Source organism: Neolamprologus brichardi, chromosome 1 (genome assembly GCF_056152115.1).
Source record: "Neolamprologus brichardi isolate AB-2024 chromosome 1, ASM5615211v1, whole genome shotgun sequence".
Lineage (NCBI taxonomy): Eukaryota > Metazoa > Chordata > Actinopteri > Cichliformes > Cichlidae > Neolamprologus > Neolamprologus brichardi.
This window is the reverse complement of record NC_142104.1, coordinates 12,456,629-12,481,112: the sequence shown is the minus strand read 5'-3', so window position 1 is coordinate 12,481,112 and position 24,484 is coordinate 12,456,629. Positions and strand designations below refer to the sequence as shown.

The 24,484-nt window shown below is 38.2% G+C and overlaps 1 protein-coding gene across 1 annotated transcript in view; it reads left to right on the top strand.

The window, feature by feature from the left end:
- frmd5b (FERM domain containing 5b) overlaps positions 1 to 24,484 on the top strand; it is a 74,693-nt gene that overhangs the window by 35,928 nt on the left and 14,281 nt on the right. Inside the window, exons 2-5 of the mRNA XM_006779857.3 lie at positions 19,594 to 19,698; positions 21,336 to 21,378; positions 21,502 to 21,580; positions 24,355 to 24,452. Of these exons, the coding sequence (XP_006779920.1) occupies positions 19,594 to 19,698; positions 21,336 to 21,378; positions 21,502 to 21,580; positions 24,355 to 24,452 (325 nt within the window). The remainder of the gene's footprint in view (positions 1 to 19,593; positions 19,699 to 21,335; positions 21,379 to 21,501; positions 21,581 to 24,354; positions 24,453 to 24,484) is intronic.

Below are 24,484 nucleotides of genomic sequence, written 5' to 3'. Positions count from 1 at the left end.
CCGAATCCTTGTCTAGATGCAAGCACAGCAGATGCAGGGCGCCTGCTTCCATCATGGACCGTGATCACTAATACATTTGACCTGCTGACTGTTCGGTCAGGGCAACAGTATTGGCTGTTAGCACTTTTTACAGAGCGACTTCTCTGATACCATAGATAGAACACTGTCTCTGGTATCAGAGCCCAAAGCATTTTGTTGCAGTCCTGCCCTTAGGCATTACAGTGAAGCTGCTTTTACAGGAAGAAATATTTCAAAAAATATATATAAAGTTATGTCTTATTAAATATTTGTACTGAATATTGTTTTTCTCAGTGTCACAAAGTTTTTCTTTTCTTATTGTTTTAATTGGGTTTTGCTGGCCCTTTCCTCTCACTAATTTGACCACAATCTAATCCTATGACTCTTATAACTTAACATTGTGCAGTGAGCCAAATAATCACTCAGCCAAGTAATAGCATCTGATTATTAGAAGTCCTCCTTGAGTTATTCTGTTAAATGAGCTGCCGTTACAGTGCCTAGGAAACTGAATAATTATTGGGCAAAGTGACTTCTGGGCATTTACTGCAGTTACCTGAACAAGTATTTTTTTTCTGCCACTTTGCAGAAACAATCAAGGAGCCATGTCCACAATAGTGTGGTTTAAACCCCTCCTACTATATACAGTGTAGAAGTTGTTTGTACAGGGATATGTCAACCTTTCACAAATGTTCCACAGGGAAAAACTCACCAGATACATGACATTTGTGCTGCTGCTTTACACCACCGTTACATAACAAGTGTCACAGAAGGTAAACACTGCTTGATGCTAATCGAGTAGACATTGAACACAGACAATCATTGCGCTCCTATCATCTGTAGAAAATTCCACAGCTTTTTGTCACTTACAATTTGTTATTTTACAAAAGTAAGAAGTGGGTTTTGACAGCAAGTAATATGTCCAAAAATCCTGCACACATGTCTATTTTTAAAAAATAATAAGTGTCAATGATAGGTTTGTAGCTTGAACCTATTCGCTGGAACGTTGAAGACAATATAATTACACAGCAAAGCAAGACTCGAAGTAGGCAAAGTCCTTCATGTTTCTCATGCACGGGAGAGAACCGGACAAACGCCGTTCCTTCGCTTGACCCCAGTTGCTCTCGTCCGCTCCCCCGTAACACTGCTCTTTTATTGAGGTTACATGAATATGCATAGGTTCATTAACATACACCGTCTACATACAAACAAAGAGTACCTTGCCTGTGTGTGTGTGTGTGTGTGTGGTCAGAGTGTGACCCCATAATTGACTTCCCTAAACCTGCTGGTCTGGAAGTCCAGTAGTTCATCTAAACAAAAGGCACTTAGCCTAAAACAGATATAGCCACGTTTATCCTACCATAAAACAATAAGAGAAGGTACGACCTCTTCCCATGCTCCCAGAGTGTGGATGTGGATGCCAGAACACTCTGGAATGCGCACAAAGCCTTTGCAGACTATTAAGGATCACACATCCTATAACTACACAATTAATTATACACCTCTAAGCATATATGGTTAAATATTTCTAAGCATAAATGACAATCAACATTACAAAACCTAACAGTCAGCTGAACAATGTTTTAGTTCTCTCCTAATTGATCTGTTTTTCGCACAGTAGCTATAGTTTTGCTTTATTTAACTGTTTTTATAATCTGTGCTCTTTGGTCTGCAGTTCCTCTTGGTTAGAGACTTGTAAGAGAACTGCTTAAAAATTGCTGAGCTCAAAGCTGTTGTATACTACAGTAACACATTTTTCACTATCCTACAAGTATGGGTCAAGTTTGTGCTGCCTGATTGGCTTAAAATTGATTTGAACATTGTGTGAAGGTTTAGCTTAATGAAAATTAAAGGTTTTCTGCATTGTAAGGGTTTTTAACACTTTTTTTAAAAAGCCTGACTTCTCTCTTTTTCTCTGGCTTTGCTGTATACTCTCAGCTAAGTCCTTAAACTCTTTAACAATCAATGAAAGCCAGTATCTTTTTGCCTTGCCATGTTCTCAGGTGCCAAAGTGATTAGTATCCTGATTTAAAATGTGCAAAATAGCCATGATAGCAACATGGTAGTGGTAGTATGCCTGAGTCAGTTAGTTAGTCCTTCTGTATATGCTATACTGCTTTTTTCAGGCAACCTTAGGAAAGGATAATGAGTCCACATATATAATCCTCTTATGTTTGCACCAAACCAAACTTACGATGCCATAGGGGATACCACAGATGGCAGAAGAATGTGATGGTGAAAAGGTACAAATACTCTATAAAAGACATAGAAGCACATTCAAGCCAAAAAAGGGCAAGAGCAAGTCCAAAAAAGGAAAAATAACCTTCGTGGCTCAGATTTTCACCTATTTATTGACCCCCCCCCCCCCCCACCCACCCACCCACGCACACACAACCCCCCCCCCCCCACAAAAAAAAAAAACAAAAAAAAAACAAAAAACAGAAAAACCCAACATGATTAGAAAAATTTGGGTGCCTATGCAGCTTCTATAGCTGATCCTTGTAACTTTTTAATAGACTGCAGTAAACATTTAATCTAACATCTTCCTCACAGGCAGTTACACTTGTTGTCATCATCTCTGTGCAGCAGAAGGCGCCAATAGAGACATTATTACTGTTGGTGCACGGTGAGTGTTTACATTTTGACTGGTCATTTTGAATTTTCTGTAAGTGCTGAAGACTGCGCAGAAGCACAAGTCTGCATCAGCAGGGTACATTAATGCAGGACTGATGGCACAGATGCCAATTGCTGGAACAGGTGGAAAACATGGGACTCACTACAGAAAACTGCTGAAAACCATCTGTGCTTGCTTTGTTTCCTGTTTTGACATTTTCGGTTCCTGTTCCAGCTGTGAAGCTTTTTTTTTTTTTTTTTTTGCAACAACACCCAAAGTTTAGAAGAAAAGTGGAGCAAGCAAAGATATAAATTATTATGCCGTTGTGTATTCTGAATGTTTATCAGTGAATGAGTTGAACTGCGAAGGTGAACATGGTAAATAAAATGCATACCTTATCATTGCACTTGTTATCAAAGTTAATTTTATTAAAGCCATCCATTTTCTAAAATAGCTTTAGAGTCATTAATTAAAAAAACATGCATGTGTGGGGAGGAGGCTAGAACCGTCTCTGGCACGAGGAGATCATGCAAACTCCATAAAGAAACCGCTCAGCAGATTTGAACCCAGGACCTTCTTTTTGTGAGCCAACAGGACTTACTATTACACCAGTCATTATAAAAAGGCAACATATTTAATTGACAATTGTTCTAGTATAACATTCCTTCTTTAACAGTAATGCAAGGGTTTTAAATTAAATGTAGGTATTGCCTGATATTCCTCCACAACTTGCAACCCTAAACAGACATGCACACATATTATTTGGGGTGGTAATTGTAAAATGTAAGTAATTTCTCTACCATTATTTCAGAAGCAAGCAAAGGGAAAGCCAGACACCCAGTTTTCTTGCAGGTGAAATGGAGCTGGATGTTAATGGATGTTAATCTGCATCTAAATTTGTAAGGCTAATATAAAAAAATCAAAGATGTATACACTTACCTTGGTTCTGCTGTAGTTTAAATTCAACAGTGAACACCATTTAGCAGCTATTATAGGTTAAAGCTAGAGTTTTAAACACCATTATATAAGACTCCAAGACTAAAGAAAACCTCTGTCTGATAAATTAAAGTGTGAAGCATATTACATTACTATTTGAAGAAAGTCTCTTGTGATCACAAGCAGTGTTCCAGATTTTTGGCACAGTTTCGCTAATCTAATTTAGAGTATCCCTTCATTTTTGAAAAAGACTAAATTCAGAGAGACAGTAATAGCTTAATATGAGACAAATTACCTGTTAGTAATGTCTTGAGGCCAGAGTTACCTTCAGTGATTTGTTTGGGCACAAAATATTATTGTATTGTCAAGCCAAAATTCAAAGATGGCCACTCAAATTAAACTGTATCTTTAGGCTTATATTGAACAACCGTAGCCACAGGGATGTTCTTGATCTGTCATCTGTCCACGTGGCCCACCCTCTTCTCAATATCTCAGAAACACCTTTAGGGGATTTCTCTGTGATATCTAAAACATAAAAGACAAGCTTCAAAGATTAGATATCATATGAGCTGTGTATGTATGCATTACCCCAGTTATCAGATGGTTTTTAGTGTATCTTTTACCCATATAAAATGAAAGAATGAATTTCTTCATTCTCTCTCTCTTTTTGTGAGACATATCAGTCATAATCTAACAAATAAAGAAAGGAAGTTTAGGCAGAAATAACTCTCAGATATAGCTGACTGTGTGTCACAGAGAGCAATAACTGGAATGTGATCCATTTAATTTATCCGGCCTTACATTTGCCCTCTGTGGTCTTCAGTATCAAGATTATGAGCTGTACAGTGAGCAATTCATGTATCTAAAATGACCAGGAATTTAAGAACCTTCTGATTGCCTTTTTGAAGTGCACGTGAAAGAAAGTACATGTACAGCAATCATGTAGCAATAAAATGTCTTTCTTTAACTTTATATGTCACATATTTATAACGAATGCAGCTAGATATAATAGAATATATATTTGTTGTATGTGTGTTTTTAAACTAAACTGTGAACCTACAGTAAAAATGCTGACAGGGCGTACACTGCTGCAGAGCTTGTTAAATGCCAGACACGGCTGCAGCTCTTTCAGCAGTGATTCAGCAGCTGTGCTTCCACTTGACTTTAAAATGTTTCCCTGGTCTCGTACTTGTAGTTGCATGGATATAGAATAACACCATAATCAAGTTTTGATATAAACCCTTAGTGAAAAATTTGAAAGTGTAGCAACTACAAGGAAAGTTATACAGGATTTTAATGAAGACTTTTTAGGGACTCTGCTCAGTGTTAAAGGCAAAGGCTGTAAAGTCTGTGCAATGAAAAGTCTGATGCTATTTAAGAATTTTAAATGTTTCTTAAATGACTGATAATCAGAGGGTGGCAAAAAGGCATTTAGGTATTAATGGGGACTGTGCATTGGGAAAAAGTTACAAACATGTATTTTGATTGTATGGAGAATGCAAATTAGCTGCAGCTTTCTTCATAATGTCTTGTAATTAATGGGTTAATTATTAGGGTTTTGAGACAAAAATAAGCTACCAGTTTGCTACTATAGGTGTTGCTGATAGGTTGAGGGCATTTAATGTTAAAACAGTGCAGAAACTACAGTCTCACATCCTATAGAGCATACTGTATGTAAAGCATTTCTCCCACACTGCAAATTACTGTGTATATAGCAGAGCTGAACTGTTGCCAGCTACAAAGCCCAGGGGTTAGCCGTGAACATGAATATTATTTTTGAAATGCGGCCTATTTCAAGAAGGTGGGCCGCTGTTTACGGTACACGTCACCATGTTTTGTTTGCCTATCTGGTCTGAAATATGCAATATTGAAAATATAAGATTGGACACTTGTAATTAAACTTTTTAACTTTCAGCCAAAGTTTTGAGATTGTGTCAGGCTTTATTGTGAGAGCAGTGCTCAGTGCTTTGAATCAGAGGTTAAAGCACATCACAAGATTTTTCTTAGAGAAAAGACAAAGAGACTGCTCAGCTGGGGCTACAAGACATCTGTGAAAGTTGTCTTTCTTTTTGTACTGGCTTCCCTCTATTTATTTCTTTTCCTTTTTATATCCTGCACTATCCTGCGTTTTCCACATAGCCTTTTATCTCTCTGTCAGCATATTTAAGCAATAGCGAACACTGAGTATGGTTGTCCTAATAATTCTTTTGGGTTTCCTGATCTCAGGGACACTTCTCCACTGTGGCATCTCTTTAATGAAGGCCCCAGGAGCTCGAACCTCTACCCAAACAAGAAAGGATTTATAAGACCAAGCCGAGGAGTGATTGCGAACAGTCCCAGCATTGTTCAGTCCCACTGGGCCACTTCAAGGGCAATAAAGATGGCAGCCTGCTGACAGTGAACATCTTTTAAAGAGGATCACTGTCTTTTTTCCCTTGCAGCTGAGGGTTGTTTTAGGGGCATATGAGTGAGAAAATAAAAGATGTGTATTAAACTGTAGTCAAGCAATGTCATAGCATGTTAGTGTCTCACAGATTGACACTACATTGTATATCAATTTTTGCTTAAGCATGTCTTTGTGAAATTTTGTGCAACTTTACCAAAGTTACATCACCCTACATTATATTGTTAGTTATTCTGTTTTTCTGATGAATGAAACACCCACTGAAATCTTTGCATGGGTTTGTCGTCCGCGCCATCATCATGAACTTGAAAGGGTGGTGTTTATTCTAAACCTTAAACAAATCCATTCATTTAGAGCCCTGCTCTATTCAACCACATTGTTAAGAATAAGAAAAGGTGACTAATATTCTGAACAATCATGCTGTGCCCATCAATTTGGAATGGCAGGCTGGTCTATTTTATAATGGTCAACTCTGGGTTGCCAAGGAAAAGAGGCCAGTCAAATCATCATATTCACTGCCATAGCTGTTGTCACAGTGTGGCACCATAGTTAACAGCCACTCTTTTGCTTCCTTACACCCTTCATTAGCAGAATTTTAAATTCAGTGATTGTTTCTTGCTGAATTATACCTTGTGACTCACAGCTTTGCCTACAAAATGTTTATGCTTATCGAAAACCAGACACTGCATCATGGTCACTGCCGTGTCCTTGGCTTTTATTTTATTTTTTTGCTTGTTTATGTTAAACACTAGCTTGTGTGTCTGTGTTTGTTTTGCTTCCTCTCGTTGGGTTTATTTTTCTCACTTTTTCGATTGTCACCTCTGCCCTCATTAATATCACCTCTAGTGTGCTCCTCTTGTGTAGTTACTCTGTGTGTTGCCTTGTCAGTTGTCAGTTTGTCTTTTCAGCTGTTTATCTTTCCTGTAATTCCCCGCATAACCTCCTCCTGCTTTTGTTAGTTTTGTATTTTTTTCTGTGGATTTTTCTTTGTTGGTTTTTATTCAGACTTATCTGTTCTTTCCTGAATCACCAACCACCTTTTTTTTTTTTTTTTTGTGTGTGTGTGTGTGTGTGTGTGTGTGTGTGTGTGTGTGTGTGTGTGTGTGTATACTATATACTGATCAGGTATAACAGTATGACCACTGACAGGTGAAGCAAATGACACTGATTATCTTTTCATTATGGCGCCTGTTAGTGAGTGAGACATATTAGGGAGCAAGTGAACATTTTGTCCTCAAAGTTGATTCGTTAGAAGCAAGAAAAATGGGCTAGCTTAAGGATTTCACAGAGTTTCACAAGAGTTAAATTGTGATGGTTTGATGACTGTGTGGAGCATTTCCCAAAGTGCAGCTCTCTGTAGGCATTACTATCCATCAAAAGTGGTCCTAGGAAGGAACACTGGTGAACCCGTGCCAGGTTCTTGGGCAGCCAAGGGTCATTTATGCACGTAGGGAGAAATGGCTGGTCTGATCCAACAGACGAGCTATTGTAGCTCAAATAGCAGAAAAAGTTCATGCGAGTTCTGATAGAAAGCTGTCAGAATGCACAGTGCAGTTTGTTGCGTTTGGGGCTGTATACCTGCAGACAGGGTGCCTATGCTGACTCGTGTTCACCACCGAAAGCACAAATGGTTGGCATATGTGCATCAGAACTGGCCCACGGAGCTATTGAAGCAGGTGGCCTGGTCTGATGAATCATGTTTTCTTTTCTATCATGTGGATGGCCTGGTGTCACTTACCTGAGGAACAGCTGGCAACAGGATGCATTATGGGAGGAATGTAAGCTGGCGGGCAGTGTGATGCTTCGGGTAATATTCTGCTGGGAAACCTTGGGTTCTCCCATACATGTGGATGTTGTTTTGACACGCTGCAGACCCTTTCATCAAAACACTACTCACTGATGGCTGTGCCCTCTTTGTGCTCTGCCGCAAAGTAAGAGGAATGGTTCAAGAATGGTTTGAATTCTCCAACAATGACTTTGAGACGTTGACTTGACCTCCAAATTCTCTAGATCTGGACAAAAAAGTCCAATCCATGGAATCCCTATCTGGAAATTTAAAGGATAACTTATTAATATCTTGGTGCAAGGTACCACAGTACATCTTAAGGGGTCTAGTGTAGTCCATGCCCCAATAGCTGTTTGGGCAGCAAGACCAAAGAAATGGGCACTTACACAACATTAGGTAGGTGGTGATAATGTTATCCCTAGTTGGTTTATGCACACATTGTTAATATGTTTTCAACGTTTTAATGATTTGATCATGAGAGTTTATACTGTGAATCACCCATATTTTTTTCATGAAAAAAGCCATATTTCACAAATCCTGTTCTAAAAGTTAAGATTTAATTGAAATGTTCAGCTCAAAATGAGTCACTTTACTCATGTCAAGAAGTCCCACTCCTAACATGACTTCATACTCACTGTGTTTTTCTTGTGTTGAACTGAGATTATATCTGAGGACGAGCAATATTCTGAGCAATTTAAAGTAGTGTCACTGTGCTGTGCAGCAAGAATGAATCACCAGTAAATTAATGGCTGTAGAGGAAAATAAAGACCCAGTCTCATGCAATTTGGGGGAAAATACATGGAAATGAGAGAGCCTTATCCACAAGAAGTGGTGTGAGTCATCCCCATAGAAATGCCATTGAGTACGGTTTTATTCAGTGTGTCTACTTTCTTTTTTCCAGTGTCAGCACGGGTCTGCATAGCCTTGTGATTTTAGTTTAGCTCTACTGAATTCAGAAAAAAATTCCATGCTCTTTTTAATCATGCTGCTGAGAAAGAAAAGTGGTGTTTTGAGTCTTGAGTTTGGATCCATTGAGTTTTGATACAAATCCTTAGCTATACTTTTAGATTCTGCACTTTCAAAGAGGCTATTCGTGCAAGATGTCAGGGATAAATAAATACTGTTCTTTAATACTGCTCTCACATGCGTCCATGAATTATGCAGCTAGAGCAAACAGCTGGGTGACTACAGCTGTCATGGAGACAGCCTATTTATTTAAGTAATGTAAGATATACTAAGCAAACATACAGAGAAGCTTAATGAAACCTAGTATAAACTACAGTGCACATCATCACCAGGTTATTTAAATGTATAGTAGTACTATTACATCACCATGGTGCTGGTTCCTGTTGTCTGTTTCAAAATATGTTCAGAATATACATGAGTCTCTTTCTTTCAGCAAAAGCCATTGCAATATAGCTGATTTATTTCTTCCATGAGATTGCCAGTGAAGGCATGTTGAGTGTAAATCTTCTTACCAAACAGCCGCTGACTGACAGGAGCATCCACTACAGTCTTTCGCTCTGTAGAATATGGAAGGTACACATTACCATATCATAAGATTATACTAAGCCATTTACAGGCTTGCAGCTTTAGGGACAGCTTCTTAAAGAACAGCAAAAATCAGCGTAAAGATCATGCAGTGGAGCTTTGAGATATGCTAAATATTAACTTTGTTGTTGAGCTCCAAAGAAGCAGGCAACGTTTGAGACCACCGTGAACCATACTTCCATTTAATCGTCTGCTAACCTAAAGCTGAGAGCTGTGTGGCGTTGCAAAACTGAAACAAAACGTTGTCAAGCACCACTTTTACCAGACGCTATTATAAGCAGTAATTTTTTCAAAACTATTCCCACAGTTGTTGCAATTTCCATCCTCTAGCTTAAAATGACACCATTATTTATTGATGTGGTGTTTCCCAAGCTGATATGGAACCCCTCTCAATAATTAATCTAATGCAAGGCCTGGCCATGCTGAGAGAGCGGCATGCTGCTGCTGTTGATGCTCCCACTAAAGGAGCACAGTGATCATTTGGCCCCAGTCTGGGTTATTTCCATCTCCCCGTTTATCACTTTTATTATAGCTGTGATGAAACACGGCGCGTGCCTTCATAAAGCACTTACGGGCCTCTGCTTGTTTAATACATTCCTCTCCCTGTGGCAGGCCTGCACTAATCTAATTTACCTAGAAGTCACTGTGGCTAATATCACAGTGCACACATGCCCATGCTACTACTCTTATCACAACACATCTCATAAGAACCCCGGTACATACATGAACATGTACATATGTAAGTAAAATGCTACGATTCTTAATACTCATAAGTTTACTGCTATTGCCACAAATAATTCATTCAGCTTTCCCAGATTTATATGAGTTTGAGCTGAGCCTAAAACGGGTTAGTGTACTTTAGCCAAAGTTAATCCCACTCCTCCAGGACTCACCATGGAAGAATTAGGATGTGCAGTTTTTGAGGTCAGCTGCTTGTATTTGAAATCTTATTGTTTCAGATGTTAGCCAGGATTCATGATTAATAATAATTAAAACTATCAAACCCATTTGTGTAATGACACTGTGATGAAACCAGTAAGAACTAGTTTATCATCACTATAAAATAAAAATTGTAACCATGACATTCGCAGACAAAACATACCAAAGATCAAATGGCTCAGCGCTGTGGTCTTTCTACCCTATGCTCCTGCTGTACATCTTCAACTATACATCCTAAAGGATGCTGTCATAAGCTTTAGTAAGTGCACAAAGACTGGATTAGCAAATTCCCATAACTGCTTGAGTGTCTTCCCAAGAGCAAAGAGCTAATCCATCGTTCCTCAAAGGCACTGAATGTGAGTCTTGAATCTGAAGCCTGTCTCGATCCAGCTAAAGTTTTCTCTGGGAGGACTGATAAATGGAGCATACTCAGTGGACTTCTTTCTAAAAAGCGGGAAAGGCAATTCTCACCTGTAAGAACAGTGTGCATGGAGTCTTCTCCTCAATTTTTTGAGTTATATAAGAGGCAAAAGAAAATCCTTTTTCTGATCCTCATCCTTTCTAGAACTCAAAAGTTGATTTCTGTGACCATAAAAACTGGTTTTGGTCTACAGATATCTGTCTGCTTTTTTGTGATTTATCACAAGTCTTGAATGCTCCCCTTGGCTCACATAAAATCCATATTCATGAGATGGTTGTTAAGATTATTTGATCTCTTACATTAAATTATACCTGAGGTTGCAGGCACTCTCAAATACACCTGAGCAAGCACACATGCAAGTGTTGGGGAACAGAACCTCTGGGCCATTCATTTATCCTGATCAGGGAAGACCAGTGAAATCAAATGCCAAAGCTTAATGATTTTTTCAGTGAATTTAATGTAAGCTGACAGGATAATATTAGCCCGAGCTACTTTATCGGTACAAGAATACACACTGCCATAAGATTGCATTGTAATAAGTGCTGTTTGTGCACTGAGATAATTAATTAATTAAATAATTAATAATATATACTCATATATGTACTCATTTTAACTGATCATACACTGTACATCACAGTATAAAGAAAACATAGTTAAGGCCTAAACTTTTAGAAAGTAGAGTTATTCTAGGAAAGTGGTTTTAATGAATATGTGTGATTAGTTTTTATGCTTTTTTGTCTGTAAATATGCTATAAAGCAAATTTAATTCTAACAGTCTAACCCCAGGGTTCTCAATGTGCAACCTGTGGGCTAGTGCTGGCCCTTTCTAGTATTAAACTTGACTCATGTACTTAATAAGAAAAGAGTGGACTATTAATCTATAGTTTTTATCAATATCATACCATTATATAGGAACAGAGCAAAAGAAAGGGGGCTTCTCTTCAATTCAATATCTAACAGACTGAACCTTTAAATGCTGAAATATACAGCTGTTGTAAAGAAATATAACAAAAAAACACTACAGTTACAACAATTACCAACAGAACTCATCACCCTCTGAGCAGATATATGACAAACACTACAATAAAAGCAAAGTCGGTGGAGCAGTCAGTTATATGATGGCTCCCTTAATTGGCACTCAAAGCGTTGAGAACTCCTGATCTCAACACAAAATACACTTGCACGAGAGACATCAACTGGACAATAATAGAAAAGATATTTCAGTGTGGCTGCTGACAGAGGATGTTGTAAAATTAACGTAGCATTTTACTTCAGCCACATTTAGATACTTGACTTGCACAAATGGTAAATGGCCTGTATTTGCATAGCGCTTTACTAGTCCCTAAGGACCCCAAAGCGCTTTACACAACCAGTCATCCACCCATTCACACACAGGTGATGGCAAGCTACATTGTAGCCACACCCACCCTGAGGCGCACTGACAGAGACGAGGCTACCGGACACTGGCGCCACCGGGCCTTCTGACCACCACGCAGGCAACGGGTAAAGTGTCTTGCCCAAGGACACAACGACCGAGACTGTCCAAGCTGGGGCTCGAACCGGCAACCTTCCGATTATAAGGCGACCTCCCAACTCTTGAGCCACGATCGCCCCGCAAAGGCATGCGAGCAGTCTGGTTGCCATTTTAGCTACAGGAAATAAATATATTCATGTCATTTCAGCCACTTAAGAAAAGTATGACGTGTGTTAGCAACTGTATGTCAGTAAAAGAGGGTTAGATTAAACTAATTAATATGTCTAATTCTCTGCAGTTCAATGGGATGATATGGCAGTAATGATATTTACTCTGTGTGATGTGTAATGTTATGTGGCATTACCAATTAAGAGAACTTAATAACTCTGTTTTTAAAGCCCAATTACTATGAACTTCATGAGTGTTAAATCTTGAAAAAGAGGATGCATGACAGACTTCGTTACCAAGGCCTTTTTTCAGTCCTTATGTTGAATATAAAACAAAAGACAATCTCACTACAAAGCCTGTTGTATAAGGTCTTAAATGTGTGTCTGTTCATCTTAATAGCAGGTTATTATATTTCAGTTTCATGATGTTTTGACTATAAAAGGGTTTTAATCCAAATATAGCGCAGATCCAATTATTTCCTCCACAGCAGTAAAACCAAAGGGAGAGAAAGCAGTGAGAGAAGCAATTCCCACAATGAAATCACATGACCACAAACCACATAACAGAGCTGCAGTTTATCTACTCAAAAACAATAAAACTGTGCTTTAACTGGAAACATATAGCATTTCCTCCCAGTAGCCAACAGTGTATTGCTGCTTAACTCTGAGTTTAAGAATGTTGAAGAACACTTAACTTGAGATCGATAATGTTTCAGTCTTTGTCTCCCAGTGGAGCAAGTGGAGCCTTACTGAAGTTCAGTGAATCTTATTAGTATGGAACACAACACCATCCATACATTACAAGTGTTTGGTCAGCTGCCTATGGGCAGTTTTATTCTGGTGCTTTATCCTACATAGTTTAGTCAAAGCAAATAATGAGCACAGGACAAAGTTACAGTGTGCTTTGATTTCAGTAATACAAACTGCATCACAGTGCAGAGTCAGGTAAATTACTAGGGACAACAGGATTATATCATAATGCACAACAGGAAAATCAAGGTCAGAAGTTCTTTATTTAGTCAAACCACTTAAAATGTGCTGTAAGAGACACTGAAACCATTGTAGAACATGTATGTGTTTACCTCTGCTGCAGCTATAAAAAGCACATCTGCTTGCTTACCCAAGTGAGGAAATATTTTCTCAGAAGACTAGTAATCTTGATGAATGGCTTTTGCAATTATCTTTCATTCCTCTTCATTTATATTCTAAAGTGTTGGACAGAGACAAATCATCCTGCGCCATCTTTTGTTGTTTCATAACTTCTATGGATATTGACCATCAGTTACTCACTCACACACACCGGGAAACACAGGCAGACACACACACACTAAGATATGGCATATACTAACACTCGAGTGCACATATTAGCATAGCATAGTGATTAAGTGGGATTGCATAGTTTACACTACAGAGCTAAGCAGATGGAGCGAGTGGGAGGTACAGGCTCTGAAAATGCTGTGGATTTAGAGGTTTCACAGGTGTATCACCATCCATTATAACAGTGAATGTGCGTGTGTATGCGTGTTTGTGCGTGTGTGTGTGTGCATGTGTGAGAGAGAGTGAGAGCAAGAGGGATGCGCCTTTCTATTTTTGCTCCTGGGCTGGTCAGCAGGCTTGTCCTGGTGAGTCTGGGTGTCTGTCATGACAATGACATACAGACACACTGACAGAGGAGATGGAGGGTCAGCCTGGTGCATCCTGGGAAAGGTCTAGTAAGTGCACATCTTGACACAACTAAACATGATTCATGTTAGGTTGTGCTTTGGTGTTCGCTAAAGAATGGATCAAATACTTCATTAAAAAACACTTATTAATTGCATGCTTCTACTAAGTTATTTCTTGCAGCAGATTTTTCATTATAGATTCATTTCATAAAGACTGTTCTGAATTAACTGACAAATTACTTGTAATTTTGCCTTCACCACAGTGGATTTTAAATCAGACAACCAAGATGTGATTGAAGTTCAGAATTTCAGCTTTAATTCAAGGGCTTTACAAAAGCATTGCATTAAGTGTTTAGGAATCGCTATAACTCTTATACATAATCACCCATTTTCAACTAAACTAGCATCTGTTTACATGTAAGGAATGTTTTTAATAATTGATGGAAATCCTTTGCAGTCGTTGACTGGCTGTCTAGTGTCCATGGACACCAAATGTTGTTTTCTCCTTTGAAGTGCTCTGCAGCTACCTTCAGTTGTCGCTTGTTTGTGGTTATCTGCCTTCAGTTTTGTCTTCAGTAACTGAATAGCATGCTTTCCTTTTGTTGAAATCAAGGGACTGACTTGCCCGTTGAAGAACATCCCATTTGTTTGCCTTGAAAAAGTCTCGGGTTGCTTTTACAGTGTGCTTTGCACCATTATACATTTCCACTGTGAAGAGCTGGTTCCTTCTTCTCCGTCCTTCCTCTTCCTATCATGTTAATACAAGTTAATCTTGGTTTCATTTGTGCAAAGAACCTGTGGCGGTTTTGTTAGATGTTTTCTGGTAATGTGGGCTTCTGGTTCATGACTGTAACCAGTGGTTTGCACCTTGTCATAAACCCTCTGTATTCACATTCATACAGACTTGGCTGTAAACTTTAACAATGATACATCTACGAAGATATTCTTGACTTGGCTAAATATTACGAAGTTATTTTTGTTAACCAATGAAACAATTTTGTAATCATCCAATTTAGATGTCTACTGCGGACTTTAAAGATTTTTAGTGTTGCTGGGCGGCCAGTGCATGCTCTCTTTTTAAGAACATACTAGATTACTGATATGTCCATTCCCAATGACCTAATGATAGCTGATAATAGCTCTATCGTGATTAGCACTCTAAGGAGCCACAAATTCAGACTTTGGAGGAATATAAGATGTAACAAAAATAAGCTGTTTAATTAAGATGATTTAAATAACACCATGAGAGGAAAAGTGCACGTGTGCATACACACACAAAAACAAACAAACCTCTACAACAGGGAACAAGGAAATTTGCTGAGACAGAGACTGTTGGAACAGTCCTGTTTAAACACATGAGAGTAATTAGAAGAAGTGGACACAACAGGGTAACAAGACTCAGACAATAACAATCAAAGACAATGACACATGAGGAAGTAAAGCTAAACATAAGACACTAGAGACAAGTAACAATACTAGATAGGAAGAAACTAACAAATACAGACGCCAGACACACATACGCACAGTCATTTAACATTCAGGGAAACTAGAAAAAAATGAACCAAAACACAAACAACCTGGTAATGCATGCAAAAAGCTAATAGAAGCTAGGTTTCAATTAAACAATAACTAAAAATAATAATCCTAACAAAAATCAACTAAGGGCTAAACCTGAAAAACATAAATAAAAAGCTTAAAATAACAGACCTAAAGGCCATAATGGCCTCCTTACCTTGTATCAACATCTCTTTGGACCTCATATTGAGAATTCTAGTGAACGTCTACCGAATGTATGCTCAACCCTTAGAATCATCTCTAGATTTCTTTGTCTGCTTAATTTGTCATGAAATAAGGAGAGAACAGGCCACACTGGTCATTTAGCATTCAGCATGTGATGTAGCTTCACTGGCACAAAGAAGAGAATGATGTTGTCAGCAAGGCTTCATGTTCAGACAGAAACCAAGGCAAATTTGTTAAAGTAGAACACCACACGAAACAGAGTAAATAAAATAAATTGATTAGATCCAAGTTTGCTGGGCCAGTACAAATAGGCACGTAAACTCTTTACCATAGCTGAAAATGTTAAAACAACACTGAAAAATTCATGTTTATCCTAGAGATATATATACCATGAAACTGCTGTGTTCATATCTGTTGCTTTAGTGAAAAGTGAATTCGCTCAGTCTGATAGTCTGATGGAGACAGTTAGGTTCTTAAAGAAGAGCACTTTTCATCAATTTAAGTTAAAAAAAAATCCTCATTAAGGTTTTGGAATAATAATACGTGCCCCACAGCTGACATGTGTTACCGGAGGGGTTTGTTCAAAAATCTGATCTGATACTGAGTGATATGAAAGTGTGGACAGGATTCGTCATAGATTCACACATTGTCCGACATGATATGTCTCAGCAGGCCTGAGCATAGATTGTGGTTCACACATGAACCAGTCCTTCAGTGCACTTATTCTCCTATCCCCTATTGATTGTGGTGTTGGATAGAGACATATTAATCAGAGTCATCTGGCCTTCTTTGTTTTCCGTCGTCTCCCTGCGTTCTTGTGCTCTCTCTTAATTTGATCTCACTTTCTGTTTGGTTTTGCCTTTCCCTTCACTTTCTCCCGTTCTCACATATCTGCCTATGACTTTCTCTGACTCTGCAGTTATGTGAACACTGTGTCTTCTGAAGGGCAGAGTCAGATATTTTATAGTGTCCTTTACAACAAAGACAAAATATATCCTATATGTACAGTACAGTGTGCAAGGGGCAAAAAAATTTCACTTGCTGTACATCCAATCCATGGTGATACGCCTCAAAGGAGACATTTTAAGACATACTGCAATAAATCTCCATTATTATATAGTGAGGATATCAAGGGAGAGGTATAACAGTGAGTGTCTGCAAACAGAAAACACGGTGGAGACTCTGTCAAAGCCTGCATTTCTTGTCAACATTGTCAAAATTGATTAAATTATAAATGCAGAAAAGTACCATCAGACTTTGATCCTACTGTTAACTGGAAAGTGTTTCAATGGCAAAGAGTTCGATTTTTAAGGATATCAGTGTTCCCAAATACACTGCCAATGCAGCAAAAGCATAACTGGTAGGGAAGGGAATTGATAAGATTTAGAAATTCCGATGCCATTATCGATATCACTCATAGATTCTCATTGGGTTCTTATTGGCTACACTTTGAGAGTCACTACCATCGCTAAGCAGCATATCAAAGACATTACATTTGTGCAAATTAATTGCATGCTGTTTGGTCAAATGTTTGTGCATGTTGGAGGTTTTTTGCCCTAATGTTCATATCCACGTTGTAGATGTCACCACTATTTTTCTCCTCCAGCACACACACTGAAGTCAGCTGATTGTAGTACTTGTGCCGGAGCTGTGAGTGGAATTGAAAGGCAAGCGGGCTAACAATTCCAAGGAATTTAACTGCTGGGAGCCGGGTGTCTAAAAGTACTGGTTCTTGATTCCCACCCCTAATACCTGAATATAAAAATACACAATGGAACATTATCAGTCATAGACTGGCCTCCTAAGAGCTTGAATTTCAACATCATTGAATCACTGTGGGATCATCTTGACATAGAATGAAACAAAAGGCAGCAATAGCCAAAGAAGAACTTTGAATGTCCTTTGAGACGTCCTGTAGACTACTTGAAGAAATTACAGCTTGCCTAAGAAAGTTCAGGCTGTGTTGAAGAATAAAGGTGGTCAGACTAAATGTTGACTTTCAAGCTTGTTAGAATTATACAAACTCTTTTTTTGCCACATATACTTAATTTCCATTTACAGTGCTATTGGACCACCTGTATAGTAAAAAGATAGTAAAAAAAAATATTTATTTAACATATTTTTAGGCAAACTGTAACAAACTAAATTCATGCTTTTATAACCATATTTCAACCGGCACAGCAGACTTCACTGAGAAGTCAAAAATTAATCAAACATAACGTTCAACCACTAAATTAATTTACCTCTTTAAAATGCAAGTAAATTACTGCAATTTTGGTGTTTTAAAACCCACCGATCTGCTTTACTATTTGTTCTGTTTTTTTAAAACAGAAAATTTAAAAATGAATGGATAATAACAATAATTTTAGCATTAAAAATATCATATTGATTATGCATACTGATGTAACCATTACAGCAACATAAAAAAATATTTTGATAATTACTAACACTGTTAGTTTAGAGCAGCTCTGATATAAATCTTACACTGGGTGGTGGTCTAATAAATGTTCACAATTCGTTTGCATTTTTCAGTGCATAACCACACCTATTGCTCCGAGCTGACTGAAGTCCATTCATTCAACATAGGAGAAGTGTATGTGAAATGCATTTGTATGTCACAAAACCCCTTTGCCTTTTTAAATCAGTTAAGGTAACTGTTCCCTTTTCTTTCTCAACATCACTTTTGGTCTATACTACAAGCCCAAGAGGGGTGAAATATTGCAGTGTTGTCCATCACAGATGATTTTTGTTGGCACTGTTATAACACGGCAAATTACTTCTCATGGTTCATTTTGCATTCAGTGGGAGCTATGCGTCTTAATGATGTAGTTAAATCTAAATAAAGACTTCACTAAAATAGATTTTCAATGAGTCACATTGGGTACATGCAGCTTTTTGTAAAGCCATATTTACTCTGAGTTAAACTGCTAGTTCCAATAGTGAATAACATCCACTGTCACATCTGATATATATATATATATATATATATATATATATATATATATATATATATATATACGTGTGTGTGTGTGTGTGTGTGTGTGTGTGTGTGTGTGTGTGTGTGTGTGTGTGTGTGTGTTACAGTATCCTGGGGCTCCTCCATATCACACCTGGCTCAGTGTGTCTACCATTCACTTAAGACTCATTTCTCCATGCAGTGACCTGAGTTTGATTCATCCTCTGGCCCTTTGCTTCACTTCATCTCCCCGTCTATCTCTCCCCCTTTCCAGTCCATCTTCACTATTTTGGTCAAGTACAGGCCCACAGAAACAAAAAGAAATCTAAAAAAATAGTCATAAATTTAGATTTTTTGCCTGCATTGCATGACAAGGCCTATATCTTCTTTCCAGTCTGCAGTGAGCCTACTCACTGTCTTGCTGCTTTTTCGGGTCTTTTTCTGCTGCAGTAATGTTTCAGAGCGTTCACAGATGGCTGCTGCCTCCATATGAATATTTGATAGCCTTCATATATCTCCCTTGAGGGTAGTAAAATATTAAAACATTTTCTGGTGGCCGTTTTGACTTTTCAGAGGCTCAAAAAGAAAAAAAAAGATGGACTTCCTGATGAGACAGAAATAAATCAGCTCGATATGGCACTATTATTATGTCTTTAAATGTCCTCTTCATTTTATAATGCACGATGCTGTTTGCTGCTCTGTCTGTAATGTGGAGTCTAGATTTTGATTCCAAGTGTTTGTGTGTACAGTAAACAACATTGATCTGCTTGGGGTTCATTAACTGTGTCCCAGTATGCAACTACTGTGAGGGAGGATGGAGACTGTGCAGTCATGTTTTTTCCCCTACCCTTCTGACTTTAATATCCCTCAGTAATGGGCACATTGGTTGAATCTTCTCATACGATCTCATGTCATGTCTCTTTCAGCGGGACGCCAAAGGACAGTACTTGTTTGACCTCATCTGCCACCATCTTAACCTGCTGGAGAAAGACTACTTTGGCATCAGATATGTTGACCCAGACAAGCAGAGAGTAAGTATGAATCTTCTTCACAACCAGGGGTGCACATAAGTGGTCGGCAGGTGTCAAAATAAAAGACGTGCACCAGATAAGAAGTTGCAACGCGCTTCACTTATGTGCACCCCTGTTCATAACAAACCCACCAAATAGAAAAATAAAACAAAACAAATTTATTTAAAAAATCCCTCTGTCACTACATCCCAACCTTTTAATATTTATATTTCCCAACAATAATTATCTCTTGTTAAGTTTCTTACATTATTTGAAGTTTTGTTCACCTTTTAGATCATTTGTGAGCACAAGTTAGCTGGGTCCTTGTCCTTAAAAATCCATTTTATGCCTCAAAAAGGTTATACAGCATTGAGATTCATTCGCTACGCTGGATTTAAAGGAAAACCGTATTCAAATGTAAATCTTAAAAGCGCTGAAGAAAATAATGGGAAGCTGATGCCAGGATAAGAAAGCATTTGGGTCTATTTAAGGATTCTGAACAGATGGGTAGATCTACAGATTAATAATAAAAGCTGGCAAAAAGCCAACCTCTTTGACTGAAGTGAATATGAATTAAAGGAAAAAATGATACAGTGATAGGTAGATTTGCAGAGCTTGAACTGAGGACTCCTTAATTATTCAACCTTTAACTGTAAATAAGATTACAAATTCTTTAAAAGGTCTAAAAAGCTTTATTTGTTTTACACTCTCAAAGGTCACTTCAGTATTTTACTTCAGTGGGGATATTTTTAAATTTTTCAGCCTCCACCAGTATTCCAACAACCACCCATTTTGCACACCCCACATCTCTGCAGCACATGGCACACACATCCATTTTTTTATGTTTTGTTTTTGTGAACCAAACAAATAAATTGGAAGCCAAGGGACCGAAGTAAAGTAATCAGATGGAGGTTGCTTTACAGCCTCTAAATACACAAAGTCATAAGCGAAACATATGCTATTTAATGCTAAGAATACACAATCCAATAGGCTCTGAGATAGTGGATGATTCAGAAATAAACCTGGAATAACGATGCTTTGTTGTACAGGATTTCACATGACTGCATTTGCTAGTCATACATGATAAGACTTTCTGCTGGATCTTTGTGTAAATCTTTCAACTCTAGCTCAACACAATGAAAAGATAGGATACCTTGAGGACTATTCAGCATTGCGTTTTACACATGCATTATTTACCAGGTTGATATCTCAAGGAGGCAGATCTTGTAGAGAACAAAAATCTTCAAAAAAAAATTGCCCCAGAAAACTAACCGACCTTGCCTCAGCCAATCGCCCTTTCTTTATAGCATCTTTGGCTACCCTGTGTTGACTTCCGTGCCCCATTGTCAAACTCTGATTATCTCACTGATTAAAACCACTAATGAATCTTGATGGTTGGTGCTCAAAAGAAACAGAAAAGCAGCACTCTCCTGATTATCTTCTAAATGTCTTTCTTTTCTCTGCATGGTGACTGTGTTGGAGGGAGTCTAAATAAACAGAAGGCGAGGCGATGGGAGTAATTCTACTGTGCCTTCCAGCTATAGATTTTAAGTCATCATGCTCAGCTGCTGAGTAATCAGACCCCAGACTGACAGTTTGGCAGATATCGAATCAGTGTTCAAAGTGCAGGTCTTTACTTCTCTTTCTCTTCCCTACAGCACTGGTTGGAGTTTACAAAGTCAATTGCCAAACAAATGAAATGTAAGTATTTAGTTTGAGATCCTTGATGAGTTTGTTGATACTGTTTTTGGTTTATTCCTTTTCCAAGATGTCCAAAGTTGATTAGAGTAAAACCCCTGAAAGAAATCTATCTCCTGTTTGTAGCCCAGCCTCCATTCACCATGTGTTTGCGTGTCAAGTTTTACCCACCTGACCCCGCTGCCCTGAAAGAGGAAATCACCAGGTAAGACATTAAGATGGCTTAGTCGGCTCCACATGGGAAAAGGTGGGGTTAACTTATATCATGTTCTTCTTCTATGGGAGACCTTTTGAAGTTTAAAATATGATAATTTTATGTCTTATACCTGAATTTGCTTAGAGCTAATTTTCATCTGCAGATCACAGCTGAACTTTTTGCACAGTAATCGAGCGAATACAAACAAAATGACACATTGCAGAGGTGCACACAGTAATAAAATATGCCATCAACAAATGATATTTGACTGTAAGGTGTCAGTTTTTACAACTGCCTGCCACTAACTGAGCTCTGAGGCTGATGGTGGCAGAGCTCACATCTCTTCACAGTCATGTTTTGCATTTCTACATGACTTAAATGCCTTCATTACAACCAGCAAGTATGCTAATGTCACATTGTCTGCAGCCATTTGTATATACTACTGGGAAAACTAGAAAAAATAAATAGTTAACAAATGTAAAAAATTTAAATAAAAACCAGATGTGCAAGAAAAAAAGGGGTTTTAATGCATGCCAAGAAAATTGAGCGACTCATTTTCACTTGCAAATTTCCTTCTATCAGGTCACGGGGATCTGTCACTTGCAATTTCAGAATAGGGTCAAGATGTCTGCCATTACACTGAAATGGGACTGCCAATCATGACGCTGATAGAAAAGAGAGCAAAAACAAATTACAGACACACAATGAAAAAAAACTGCAGTGTCAGCCTCTTTTTATTTGGAGCTCAGAGCATTAGAAAATACTGAAGGGCAAACTTGAGCTCCTTGTGTTGTGCTTCAAGTTAGCTTACATTATTATTATTATTATTATTATTATTATTATTATATGTGTGTTGAATATTCCTTTTTAACACAACTTAAAGCAGGAAATGTGTATAGATGTCTACCTTTTTGCTTCTTACACTCAACAATCTAAGAAATGCTGACACAGATCAAACTTAAATGGCAGATATAAAATATTAAAAGTCTCCACAGCAAAGAGAGACTTTTATTGAACCAAAAAGGGGTGGGGAAGACATCTTTTTCTTCTGCCCTTACTTAATTCATGAAATCCAATCGGATAATGTCTTTTTATGCTTCTGTAGCTGACTTTTACAAAATGGAAGAATGAATAATACCACTGCAACTTAAACGAGATTATTAGGAAATCCTATTTGATTTTAAATAAGGAATCCTTTTTAGTAAATTGTTATTCGCTTAAGGAAAAAAAAACCCTGGAAAGTATAATAGCAATTTTAATGGGAACGTTGAAAACGGGTTTCAACTTGGCCTCTTTATTAATGAGCCAAAATGACCCTCTAAATTATCTAAAGTCCAGTATTAAAATGGGCAAGTGGTTATGAAGGGGCAGAAACCCACGCTTTTCAATTTGTAAGTGTACTCCGAGTTCAGCACAGTGGCCTGTGTGCAGAGAGGATTTGAGTGTTTCTTTTTGTGTAAGCCGTGGTGTCATGAAGCTCTGTGCCACTACTGTACGACGTGCAGCATCTGTGACAGCTGAACAAACTGCTGTGAGGAGTGAGCTGGAGAGCTTCCAAGTGCACAGATCCCTGTAAATCACATCCCTCGACTGGTTGCCACGCAATGAAATCTCTTATTCACAATCCAGCTCATTTTGATAGACCAGCACGCCGGCAAGGCAGAGCCCCTCCATCCTCATCCATCTGTTCCGACTAGAGGCTTTTACAGACAAATGAATGCATAGCGGATAAGCAAAAATATATCAAAATAATACCAGTTATTTCACAGCAATCCTGCTTTTGTGTATTGTAAAAGAAACTTGGGTACCATGCAAGACTTTGTGAGCGATGAGGTGGCAAAGGCAGTAGAAATTACATAAAAATGAACCTTGTATGAAACTTGCACACATTGAAGACAACAAGTAATAACCTCAGTAATGTAAAATGCTCAATAACCACACTTTTTCCCAGCAATGCTTAATACTTCTATGCTATTTATTGCTTTGCTGCTTGGAGAGAAGCAGAATCACAGCCGTATGAAATGAATTTAGGGTGAGCAAAATGACAGACAGGAATTTTTGGATGTTGTAGAAGAGACCAGAAGATGAAGTTGTACCCAGAGGGTTTGTCCATGAAACTGCAATCATATTTTAAATCAATCTCAATTCCCAAAATGATTATGTATAAGCTCGAAACTCCAGCGACAGACTGGTCCAGACCTGTCCAGGGTGTGCTGTGTCTCACACCCTCTTCAGGCTCTTCATGAACATGTAGAGAAGCTGGGAAAGGCTGAAGCAGCAGAGGATGGATGGATGGATGGATGCTCGTGCTCTGTGTGAAATTAGAATAAATTTTCACCTTCTTAAAAGCATGACCAGTCCATTTTAGAAGCCTGGACATAAGATGATGACTCATTTTTCTCATAAATTGTGTTATAAGTGAATTAAAAAATGGGCTACAAAAAGGCCCAAGTATTTTAATAAGGTTTCAAAAGTTACATTTATGTATTTTACATTTTACTGTGTAGTGCTACAAGGTTGCTTATTCGTAGTAAACACAGACATACAATCTCAAGTCGCCTTAAAACACTCGTGTCGTAATCTGTCATCGTGTCTTTCACTCTAAACACTTTATAGAAGTCAGCCTCAGCTCTCATTTGGTACTCTCAGAATTTCATCTTCTAACAGTGACTTTGCATATACTATATACGCAGCCTCAAAAGGCACTTTAATTTTAAATTGTAAACATCTAGACGTCCTATGAGTAATGACCCAAATCAGTTTCTCTGTGTTCCACTCCACAGATATCTTGTCTTCCTGCAGGTTAAGAGGGATCTCTACCACGGCCGCCTCCTGTGCAAGACATCAGATGCAGCTTTGCTGGCTGCCTATATATTACAAGGTATGACAAACAACCTTTTTTTGAGACGAGTA